The sequence below is a fragment of the Rhinatrema bivittatum genome, chromosome 1 (assembly GCF_901001135.1).
Source record: "Rhinatrema bivittatum chromosome 1, aRhiBiv1.1, whole genome shotgun sequence".
NCBI classification, from domain to species: domain Eukaryota; kingdom Metazoa; phylum Chordata; class Amphibia; order Gymnophiona; family Rhinatrematidae; genus Rhinatrema; species Rhinatrema bivittatum.
Window position 1 is genome coordinate 742,227,301 of NC_042615.1, and position 12,888 is coordinate 742,240,188.

Consider the following 12,888-nt stretch of genomic DNA (forward strand, 5'->3'; position numbering starts at 1 on the left):
GGCTAAATACCCGGATGGCGTGACGTCACTCGAGGGGGATGCCCCCAAGGTTCCTGCCATGACGTGGATAAAGACGTGGGTGGCGTGCGCACCCTAGGAGGGCCTCAGGAGAAACATGGCGGATAGCCTTGTCATTGCCGTTCCGGGGACGCTGGAGAGAGCGGCATGAAGACGTGGTGGCAGCCATCTTCCCAAGGCTAGCAGAGAGAGCAGGAAGAAAGGTGAGGCACAGAGGTTGAAGCTGTCTGAGACCGGACGCAACAAAGATAAATCCAGATCTTTTGTCCATTGAACAACAAAGAATGATTATGAAGAAAGAGACACAAAACACTATCTCTATCTGTAGGGAATGCAAATTTAACTAAGAGGGTCCCTCTGTATGTAATTTCAAAGTCTTGAGATGATTGCAGGAAATCTGATAAATCCAGCGAAGGTCCAGTAGCTAAATTTTCTTGAGGCTCTCCCATCTACGGCTTAAATGTCATGTAGGCCTTAGATATCACCGGCATAGCGGTTTCAGAGATCTTCAAAATCTGAGATAGATAGTTCCTAAGCAATTCCAATGGAGAAAGTTGTTTTAGAATAGGGAAGTTTATTATCCTCAAGTTTAGTGAACGTAGATTATTTTCAATGTTCTCTAACTTTTTTTTGAGTTTATTAACTCAAACTGAACAAGCTAATGTTGAACCTTTTCCATTTTTATCGTTTGAGATTCAATTTTTTCAATCTTGTTTTCTTGAACCAGCAATTCAGCAGAATTCTGTTTCAAGGCACTATTAGTTTCCAAGACTAGTGAAGCTAATGAGGAAATAGAGGAATCCAAATTGACCAGGGCTTTCCAGAGGGCTTCTAAGGTAATAATGTCTGGTTTAGATATTTTTAAATTGCCAACCTGTGCATTTGTTCCTTCTCCAGCCGTCCAAGAAGTTATCCTGCCATGCTCTGAGGTGGTCTCTGTTCCACACTTACAGGTGCAGGAAGGATCACACCAAGGCCCTCATTCATAGAGGCTTCTTCTAAAGCCTGCTCCATTGCCGTCGGAGCACTCGGGGTTTCTGTTCTCTCCACGAACTTCTGCCGCATATTAACCCCCGTCAGGGTCCCTTGGACGTCGCTCAAGGATCCCCTTGGAGCCGACACTTCTATCCTTGGAGGAGATGGTGTTTCTGGTGCTCCCAGGCTTAGAGAGATTTCGTCGGCCAGTAGAGAGGGCTCTGCCCGGCCGTCCCTCTCCACAGCGGCCATCGCTCAGGGAATTCGAGCTGGTGTTATGCCGAAAAACTCTACAATTTTAGGTTGCTCTGTCCCAGGTAAAGGAGAACTTGAAACATTCTCCTGTAGTCTTGCTTTGCGCTTAGTGTGGGGCATATCGATAACAAGGAAAAAAAAACAAAGAGGGGAATTTTGCGGAGGAGCTTCACGGCGTACTTCTCAATTGGCAGCCATCTTGCCCCCCCAGCAGCAGCACATTGTTCCAAGAGGTAGTGTATCTTTTGCCAGAGGTCCTGGAGTTGGCGTCCCATTATGTCGACTGTGGGGCAGGTGATGGGAACCGGGACCAGTTTTGGTGTATAAGAGTCAAGAGGCGGTGAAGAGACGAAGCCTTGCACCTCAAGTCCAGCCTGGGGACCTGGTATGTCTTAGTATGAAAAACATGCGCCTGAAAAATGCCTCTGCTGAAGTTTGATCCAAGATTTGTGGGCCTATAACCAACGAACTAAAGTTACCCTCAACTCATCAGATTCATGACATCTTCCATGTATCCTTGCTAAAACCAGTTATCCTGCCAGCCAGACCATCTCTCTAACCCACCAAAATTGTAGTTGAAGAGGACATACAGTACAAAATCGAGGAGATACTGGATTCCAGGAGAGTCAGGGACCAAATCCAATTTCCTGGAAGAACTTCAGCCCCAAAAATAACTCCTGGGAGCCAGCTTCTAACCTCCAAGCCCCATTACTATTATGGGACTTCCACAGGAGATTTGCCAGGAAACCCAAGCCTAGAAGGCTGGTGAGGGGCTTTGGAGGAGGTGTACTGTTACGTTAGGTGACTCACGAGACTGCCCCACGAGCTGCCGTACTTATCCCAGCTGCTACCTGATGCCTGCCCACCACTGATACTGACATTCCAGCCAGGCCATAATCTTCTCTTTGGCATGCATATGTGCGTGCATAATATAGGCTTTGCAGCGGGAAACACTGAGTAGCACCTCCCGATGCCATCAGCTATTTGAGCAAAGGTACCACATGATTACCTTGCCTCAGCAACGGGTCTCCTGCCTAGAGCAATGTGTGTTGCTCCTATGTTCCTGTTGTTCATGCGTTCCTGTGCTCCAGCCTTGCCTTGCCCTGCCCGACCTGCCTCGTCCAGCATTGCCTGCTTCATCAGCCTTACCTTGCCCTGCTATCTCATCCAGTGTCTTCGGTGTGTCTTTGTCCGTGCTTAGCATAATCTCCTGGACCTGACCTTTTCCGTTGGACCTGATTACGCTTGCCTGCCATCTGGACATAAGAACATAAGTTGCCATGCTGGGTCAGTCCAAGGGTCCATCAAGCCCATCATTCTGTTTACAACAGTGGCTAATCCAGGTTATAAGTACCTGGCAAGTACCCAAAATCTTAAATATATCCCATGCTACTAATGCAGATAATAAGCAATGGCTATTCCCTAAGTCAACTTGATTAATAGCAGTTTATGGACTTCTCCTCCAGGAATTTATCCAGATCTTTTTAAAACTCAGCTAGACTAACTACCTTAACTACATCCTCTAGCAATGAATTCCAGAGCTTAGTTGGGCATTGAGTGAAAAAGAATTTTCTCTGATTTGTTTTTAAATATGCAACTTGCTAACATCATGGAGTGCCCCCTAGTCCTTGTATTATCTGAAAGAGTAAATGAACAAATTCACATTTGTCCATTGAAGTCTTTTTGTGATTTTATTGACTTGACCTTTTGCATTGGATCTGACTTCGCTTGTCTTCCACCTGTACCTGACCTCTTGCATGATACTGTCTCTTCACTTGTCTGCCATCTGCCCTGATATTGGCCTGTTCCCGTTCTCTCCAGTCTGCTGCCTGGCCTGAGCCTGGCATGCCTCTGGACTGTTGCTCACTCCACTGCCCTAGGGACCTATCTAAGTCTTGCCGGCCATAGGAACTCAAGGGTTAAACCTGCGCGGGAGGTGAAGCTCCAGTCTTTACCGCTTCAGGGCGAGTTTGCCAGCTGTTTGGTGTAGACCTTGTAGGTTTGCCTGTGAGGCTCTGTCAACTTCACAGCAACAAGGACTCACTCTCATGCTGCTCATCATACCTGATGGAGCCCTAGAGGTTTGCTCTTAGATCATGTATTTTTGCTCCTTTGCCTGTTCTAGATTTATAGTAAATTTATAGAGGTCCATATTCAGTAAGCTGGTGAGTGATAACTTTATCTGGATAACTTTAGGATAGGCCTTTACTGTGGCAGACTTGTCTGCCTGTTTATCTTATCAGCACTGAATATTGACCCTGACTGGAGAAAGTTTGCCACACGCTGGGAATGCCTCCAGTCCTGCCTCTTTTTTGTGCAGGTAAATGTTTTGCATGCAGTGATTTACGTGGACAAAATTTACCTGCTGAGTTAAGGGGAGAGCACTTTCAACCCTGATGATTTGTCCTATTAACTCTCAAAGTTAGCTGGACTAATCTTTTGAATATCTACCTCATTGTATTTGTTATGTTTGACTGATTATTATTTTAATTTGTATAGTTTGATTATTTTTGTTTGCATATTATTGTAATTGTTTTGATGTAATATTTTTTTATAAATTGCTGTATTTTGGATGTTTTCAGATTTGAGTGTAATGTTTTGTAATTATATATGCTTCAGGAACATGATGGTAACCAAGTAATAAATATGCTGGGATGATTATCCTTGATGTGCTGTCCTGCTTCAGGCTTCTTCTTATATTAGATTTCATCGTATATATCAGCAGTCCCAAAGTATTACTTTTGTTACCATGATAAATAATTTCTGTTCCACGCCTTGCATGCTTTTGATGCTAAGGCATATTATAATGATAGGTCATTTTCTTATTGCGTTTTTTTTGTTTTTTTTTGCCGTTTGTTCCTATAGAAGAAGAGCTTGTAGGTGGTTGAACAATGCTTTCAAAGGGTTTTCTTAGATGCTGGCTTGTAGACAAACATTTTGGCTTCATGCTTTTACTTTTAGCAAACATTGTATGAGCATATTCAATGCATTTATTCTATCATATTTCAGATGACAACTTTATCTTGAAGATGATCTGGCCCACCACTTGTCTAATAAGTCTAATAAGGCTTATGTGTGGTAGAGGTGCCAGTAGATTGTTTGTTTGCTGCCGGATGGATGTGTGCAAGATCTGCTCTCTGTAGAACAAGGCAAAAGTCAGTACATTCTGCAAATAAATTGCTTTCTCTTCCAAATGCTTATCCCATGAGATAACATTCTTGGTCAGTGGGTAAATCTGGCAACAGAGAAACAATATGACATCACCAAGTTAAAGGATCCAAAATAGGACCCATCCTCACCACACAAAATGGCTGCTAGCAAGAAAACTGAATTGAAACTTTCATTATGAGCATGAGGGAGCTGCAGTCCCTAAAAGTACTATTAATGAGAGAGAATTGCAGGGAAACTAAAACAAATAAGAGATGTGGTTTTCCAGCAGAAGTCTATTTCAGAAAGAGAGAGGATAAATTAGAGGAAAGAACTTCATAGTTAGAAGGAACCGTGATGCAGCTAGAGGACAAAATCAGAATCTTTGCTGAACTGAAAAGGAACTTCAGCGGAGTCATTGGAACAATTAGAGAATTTGGGGCATTCTTGAAAGAGTGGAAGGTGAGTCGGTGTGATATTCTGGAGACACTTATGCTGAAGTGTCTAGAAATTCAGTTTATGAAGGGCCTTCAGTCTAGAAGAGTGCATAGAGTACCTTTCTGTAACACCAGCAACAAAAAATACCCACGAGCAGTGGTGATTTGTATTTTAAGATACCTTCGATTATCAAATATCCCCAGGTCGAGGGCAAGGAGGTTTGGTGTTTGTGCTCTGGCACCCAATTGTTGGTTTTGGGCCTGATGAAGGGAGCAAGAAGAGCTGCACATACTTGCTTTGTGGTTTTCTCAGTTTCGACTTACTTAAGCAAAAGCCACATTTTTTCTACTGCAGAACTCTTGTAGAAGAAAAGTGGCTTTGGTAGTTTGCTTTTTCCTTGCTTAGGCCTCTTCTCCAGAGTATAATACAGTGCTTCTGTAAAAACTGATGGTGGGCTCCCAAAGGGGAGAAGAGAAAATGTTTCCTGAATTAATCAAGTGTTAAGGAAATGACTAATCTGGGACATGCCTACAAGTAGTACGTTACAGTATTCTGACATGCAGCATGGAGCAGCTGATTGATGCTGTGGGTCATCCATACATTTTTTCACATTAGATTTAGTGCCACTCTTTGCTTTTCAAGAATATTTGCATTGTCAATATTACTCCTAGAATACGTAAGGTTCATTGACCCCCTACTGAACTTTTGCTGCCAGTTCTGCAATCAGCAGGTTGCAGTGTTTAGAACTGGGGGCTAACTGCTGCAAAATTCTACACTTCATGCTGTATTTATGTGGCTTAGTTCAAATGAAAGGGTGTACAGCATGTTGTCTTTTTGTTTCTTTCAGGCATCCACACCTTTTTATAAAAGAGATTAAAACCTCTGTCACGGGTTCCTGTGAATAACTTGAATGATTTCCATTCAGTTGAGCTGGATTGCTTAGGGCATTCCATTCCATTTTCACACAGACTAATGACTTTGAAAAATTGTTACCTTTTTCCGCTTATTGTAGATGGTAGAATTAAAATTGATTTTTACAGATTTCTGCCTGCACCCAAAGTACGGTACATCTAAAATCCTCACTAACCTATAAAAATGGTTCAAGGCCTTGTTGTTTTACTTTGAATATGTTGGAGGCAGAGCTGGTCTGCATCAGGTCTCTCTTCAGTTCTTACAATATGTTTTTATGCTTTCAAGGATATGGTAGTCAGCAATTTATCTCATGCTTCTTATTAGGTTTAAGACAAGAGTGCCTTCAAAAGTAATGATTATCCTTTATTGTTTTTTACAATACAAGGTAGCACCCAGTTTTGCTTGCACTCACATTAGGCTAGTGATTGCACGGTAATAATGCATTTTTCTTTATAGTAGTTTGCAAATGACTTACAATTTATGCTATAAAACTGCCAGTATTTTAATCATATGCTTTCACTTTAAACTGTACCTTTTATGTTTCAGTAAAGTCATATGGTAGACTGCAGAGGTGGGGAGGGGAAGGTAGCAATAAAATGCTGGAGATAGGCTGTCAGGCCATTCACCTCTTAGGTGGCTGAATGTGTAGGTATAAACTTAGGGCCTGATTTACTAAAGCTTTATTTTTTAAAGAAACATGGAGGGGAAAAGGCTTAGCAAATACAATTCTTAGATTAAGTCCTCTGGGATCCAGGAAAATAGCTCCTGTACCTGAATGCAAATCACCTTGAGCTACCAATGAAAAGGCATGGGCTAAATATAAATAAATAAATATTTCTGAGCTACTATAAAGCATATTGTGATCATATTTAGATGAAAAGTGCTGCTATTTAATATTTAAGATTCCATTTAGTATTTCATACTCTGTACACCAACACACTAGGCAGACATATACCATATGAAAGTAGTTTTCAGGTTTTATTTTATTTTGCCCCAGATATCTAGTTATCTAGTTTTAATTTTATTTTGCCTAGATATCTAGTTATCTAGCCGGATAACTAGATATCCGGTTAGAATTTAGCTGGATAAGTCAGGGGGCATTCTGGGGGGTGTGCGGGAGGCATTTCAGGGAGAAGCGGAGTTAGCTGGCTAAATATATCTGGCTAACTCTGGTCATGTCGTAAATCTGTCCTAAAGTTAGTCCAGATAAACTTATCTGGCTAACTTTAAAGATAGCTGGGTATATTCAGTGACTGCGCTGCTGAATGCACCTGCTAATTAGCCAGATAAGTTTATCCGGCTAACTAGCTGAGCCACACGGTATCTGAAAATGGACCTCATACTGACTATGTAAACTACATGAGCTGTGTTTAACATGTACACCCTAATCTATTGCCTATCTAGTTTTTGTGGCAAATGTAGTAAAAGATTTTTTTTTTCTGCAGTGTTGTCAATTTTGGACTTGGGCTCTTGCTTCAAACTAAGCAGATAAAACGAATGATCTCTTCGTATGTTGGAGAAAATGAAGAGTTTGAACGACAGTATCTGGCTGGCGAGCTAGAAGTTGAGCTTGTTCCACAGGTAAGAAGATGCTATGCTAGGAATAAAAATGTTTTTTTTATAACTCTCCTTATGCACTCTAATGCTTCTTTGACTATGGTTGCTGCTTTGTCACATTGTTCAACTGTTGTCATTAGAAATAATCACGCCAGGTCTCTTTCCTGTTTAGTGCATGCATGTAAATAATTCACTTACATTGGGGTACTGTTCCCTAGGCTTTATACATGGCTTTTGCAAATTTTTTTGCATTAATGTTAGTTGCTAAGAACTTGATCACTTCTCAAGCTTTCTTAGGTTGCCTCCTCATTTTTATTTTTTACTTTGTCGAGAGTATCCATTCTGTTGTACATCTCAGTGTCATCTGTACAAAGAAAAACTTTCTCTACTAACATTTCTGCAATATTGCTCACAAATATATCAAACAAAACTCACAAAAAATATCAGAACCCAGAGTTTTGAAAGAACTCAAAACTGAAATTACAGACTTATTACTCGTGATCTCTAATTTCTCATTCAAGTCAGCTACAGTACTAAAGGATTAGAAGGTGACCAACGTAATGTCCTATTTTTAAAAAAATTGGCTCCATAAATGACCTCGGAAACTACAGAGCATTGAAATTGATTTTGGTGCTGGGAAAAGTGGTGGAAGCTATTCTGAAGAACAAAATTACTGGGCATCTAGATGGATACAGATTAATGGGGAAGAACCAATATGGATTTAGTAAAGGAAAGTCTTGCCTTACAAATCTGTTGGAAGCTATTGAAGAAATTTAATAAACATGTATAAGGATGAGTTGGTTGATGTAGTCTATTTGGAGTTTCAGAAGGTGTTGGATAAGAGAGACTCAGGAAATTAAGCTCAAGAAATTAGACAATCATTAGATAGAAGGCAATGTCCTTTTGTGGATTGGTAATTGGCTAAAAGAGAATAGGACTGAATAGTCATTTCTCTCTATGGAGAAAAGAAAATAGTGGAGTGCCCCAGGGATCTGTACTGGGACCAACTGTTTTTAATATATTTATACATGATCTGGAAAAGGGAGCAACGAGTGAAGTGATCAGGTTTGCAGATGATACAACATTATTTAAAATAGTTAAATTATTAGCCAATTGTGAGAAATTGCAAGAGGATCTTGCAAGACCGGGGGCTTGGGTGTCTAAATGTCAGATGAAATTTAATGTGGACAAAACCAAAGTGATGCATATAGAAAAGAATAATTCAAACTATAGATACATGATGCTGGGTTCCATCTTAGGTATTATCACCCAGGAAAAGGGTTTTGGAATCATTGTGGACAATACTTTTGAAATTCTCAGCTCAGTGTGCAGCGGTGGTCAAAAAGTAAAAAAAAAATGTAAGATGTTATTAGGAAAGACATGGAAAATAATATGGAAGATTCCATAATGCCTCAGTATTGATCCATGGTGCAACCACACCTTGAGTACTGTGTGCAGTTCTGGTCACCTTGAGTACTGTGTGCAGTTCTGGTCACCTATCTTAGAAAAGATATAGCGTAACTAGAAAAAATACAAAGGATGACCAAAATTATAAAGGGGGTGGAATAGCTCCTCTATGAGAAAAGGCTAAACAAGTTAGGGCTGTTCAGTCTGGAGAAGAGACGACTGAGAGAAAATAGGGTCTATAAAACCTTGAGTGGAGTGGCACAAATAAGTAGGGAATGGTTACTGACCATTTCTGATAGTAATAGGACCTAGGGGACATAGCACATTTAATACAAATTGGAGGCAATATTTTTTCACTCAATGGATAGTTAACCTGTGGAATGTGGGTTCAAAAAATATCTGTTTGAAACCCTCAAGGTTCCAACGGATTCTTTACCTCTGGTTGCTAAAGCTTTTTCCAACAGATAAGCAGGCTGTGTCTGGTATGTACCCTGGTGGCCCAAGGCGGGAACCTCTCTTCGAATGTTCAGAGCTGTGCTTCTGTGTGCCTGAGTGGCCTGTTCCCATGTGACTACCTGCAATGCCTCAGTTTTTGCTTTTCCCGCGCAACTACCGGTTGCGAGTCTCTCTTGCGCCTCTCTGGCTTTTTCTTCTGAGTTTTTTCTTTCTTTTCTCTCTTTTCACCTCAGTGAACCCCAGACAGCACTTTTCAGTGCTACCATAGCTGCAAAAACCCCAGGATTCAAATTTTGCCAATGTGGAAAAAGTATGTCCGTTACTGATGGATATAATTATTCCTACCTATACTCTGGACCAGACCATGACCAGGCATCCTGTTGGGATTGTGGCAGGATGTCTCCCCAGGCACAGCTGCAGCGGGCCGCCAAAATAGCCAGGCTCCGGGAGTTGGAAGGAGCCTTGTCAAGCTCCTATGCCCACACTCACTGCTCCACATACTGTTCTACAAGCAGGGAGCCCAGAAGACCGGAGGATCACAGATGGGCGTCCTCATTGGAGCCATCCTCCAAGAAGACTCAGGGCGTGAAACACCCCAAGGAGTCGGGAGCTAAGGGCATGAGTGACAATTCCTGACAAGGCCCTAGTGCGTCGAGCATCGTGGCGCAGGAGAAAGGGAGCATTCCTGCACTGAGTGCATCAACTGATTCAGTGTCGAAGCAGGGTAACCGGTGCACAGATGACACATGAAGCACAATGCATGGCATGGACAGACGCAAGGTTTCCGACACACAGTGTTGACCGCATCATGGGTAGCATCAGAAGCAGGCGTCAACCGGCTCTGCATCGACGCAGTCAACTCTGAAACATGTGTCTGTAGATGAAGGATAAGTCCCACCATATTGAATTGCGCATTCAGTGCAAAAGCGTAAGGCGTCGCAGGACTCAGTCATAGAAAAGCTCCCAGTATCTGTGAAACCCATAAATGGTCTTCACCCAAAGCGAATTGGAGGGCTCAGGGGCTTCTGACATAGATATTCTTCACGTCTCTGGGCGTTCTTCATCAGCCTCGGACAGGGGCAGTGTCTACACGGAGCACTTAGCCGCCTCAAGACAGAAAAGACCAATGCCCCAGGAACCATTGGGTAAACGTCAAGATCGGGATGAAAAGCATCTGGACCCTTTTATCATCAGACTGCCGAATCCTACCTCTGAGGCGAAGAGGTCTGAGATCTTGAGGCAGTCCTTGGTGTCTCACCACTTACAAGGAAGAAGAAAAGAGCCTTCTCCACCTTCCGTTGCATGCAGGATGTGGCCTTGCAAGCAATGTGCAGATCATAGGAATCCTCCAAACCTTTTTTAACACTTGGGAATCTAGTCAGCAACTGGTATCACCCTTTAGCCCATCAGAAGAGGACACTGTGCATTCCATTCCTTTTTCCCCACATCAGGAAGTATCGGAAGATGACGATGCCATTATGAAGATGAGCCCAGTAGGCTCCAGACTGGACCGTGAGCTGGGGTACTCTTCTCCACCCTCTCTGTGTTCCTCATTGGGCATTCCCTCAGACCCTCCAGAGGACACACCTGAACCATCTTCACCTCCGGAGGACCTTTCATAGGAACCTTCTGGCACTGTGCTTGGTATTCCCTAGCTAGGGACTTCCCAGAATGCACGGCTAATTCAACCTGCTTATCTGCAGGGAAAAAAAGCAAGTTTGCTTACTGTAAACAATGTTTTCCATAGCAGGATGAATTAACCAAGAGTCCCCACCCTTCTCCCTGGACACTCTCCATCCTTCTGCCTGCACTTATTCTTCCTTGCAGTTAGTTGCTTCTCTGTGCTTTCTAACCAACTGAGGCGATGCAGGCAGTCACGTGGGAATGGGCCGCACAGGAGCATAGCTCTGAACGTTCTGAGAGAGGTTCCCGCCTCCGGTCACTGGGGGATGTCCCAGACAGCATGGCTAATTCATCCTGCTATCTATGAAAAACACCATTTATGGTAATCTATATCCTCCCCCTGAAAGGAGGCACGGGAGAGATGTCCATAATCTCATTGGTTAGTTCGTACTTGACAGCGTTTTTAGAATCTACAAGAGAAGTAAAGCTAGAAACGTTAATAGTAAACTTGGTATTGGAGCCTGATTGTGATTGGGTTATGAAATTGTTTTTTTGGCATAACGATTAATTTTTCATGATGTGGCAGGAGAACATTTTTTTTTTTACTAAGACTGAAGGTTCTTTAGATTGGGGCTTTGTTTTTTGTCAGGTATCCTTCAAAATGTCTGGTTCAGTATAAAGATAAAAAGGAGGTAATTTTCAAAGGAAAATAATGTAATACTATTGAAGCAATTTTGAAAACCCCATTATACCTGTGTTAAGTGCACTTAACACAGGTAAATTGGCTTTTTGTAGTTGTGTGTGTGTTGTTTTTTTTTTTTAAGCCCAGACAGCTTGTTTTCTTTCTCAGTGATAAACTGATCACTGAGGGTTGGTGTTTCTGGATCTCCTGGAACTGAGAGCTAATACTTCTTCATAAGTGGGCTGATCCTTATAGCTAACATTCAGTGATTACTTGAGGATTAAAATCTTGGAATTTTGGCACTCTACCTTTTAGTTTGTGTACTTTTGTGAGTAATTTTTGGTTTGTATTTACTTATTATTAAATTTTTTTGAACAACACTTTTTAAAATTTGTTTTATTTAATTATTTCAAATACACCAAACATCAATACATACAGATAAGTACATGGTGGAAAATAAGAGTATCCAGAATAACATGCAAGGTAAATCAAAATGCAAGCATAATAAAATAAACAACTAAGAGAAAATTATTAAGAACATAAGAACATATTCCAACTCAGACTAGCACAGATCAGCAGTGTTTATTATTTATTTATTTATTTTTAAAAGTGTTTGTATACCGTCTTTACAAACAGTGTTTAATCAAAACGGTTTACATAACTAAATAAAAAACAAATGTAAATAAAGATTTAAATTTAAAAGAACATAAAGATTATCAAATTATAAAAGCTCAAAATTACAAAAATATATAATAAAAATAAAATCTAAAACAATGAATAGTTTACATAATAAAAAAATAAATCAATATATAATAATGTTGTGCCCTGTGTGATGGAGAAGTAGTTATGTTATTTAGTGTGTGATATATGGAAAGCAGATTGAAATAAATGTGTTTTTAGGGATTTTTTGAAGTGTTTGGAGTTGGATATGGATCTTAAAGAGTCTGGTAATGCGTTCCATAAGATTGGTCCGATGACAGAGAATGATCTTTTTCTGGTGATGTCAAGACGGGCCTGTCGTGGTGATGGGATGTCTAAGAGGTTTTTGTCCAGTGATCTTAGATGTCTTGTGGGTTTGTAAATTCGGAGAATGGAACATAAGGTAATTGAATTAGGAGTGTAGATGAGAGAGTGTATAATGGACAGGATCTGGAATTGTATTCTGTATTTAATTGGTAACCAATGTAATGATTGAAGTATCGAAGTGATGTGATTTTTTATGGAAGAGTTTGTTAAGATACGTGCTGCTGCGTTTTGGATCAGTTTGAAGTGAGTGAAGTGTGTTATCTGGGAGACCTATATAAAGAGAATTACAGTAGTCAAGCCCAGAAAAGATGAGTGATTGAAGTATAGTCCGAAAATCGTGAAAGAAAAGTACGAGGACAAAGCCGTTCAAGAGTTGAAGCTTATAAAATGAA

General features: G+C 41.1%; 1 protein-coding gene across 1 annotated transcript in view; it reads left to right on the forward strand.

The window, feature by feature from the left end:
* The window catches only part of OXCT1 (3-oxoacid CoA-transferase 1), a 570,108-nt gene that overhangs the window by 85,045 nt on the left and 472,175 nt on the right, over positions 1–12,888 (forward strand). Inside the window, exon 4 of the mRNA XM_029578060.1 lies at positions 7,191–7,326. Coding sequence (XP_029433920.1) covers positions 7,191–7,326 — 136 coding nt within the window. The remainder of the gene's footprint in view (positions 1–7,190; positions 7,327–12,888) is intronic.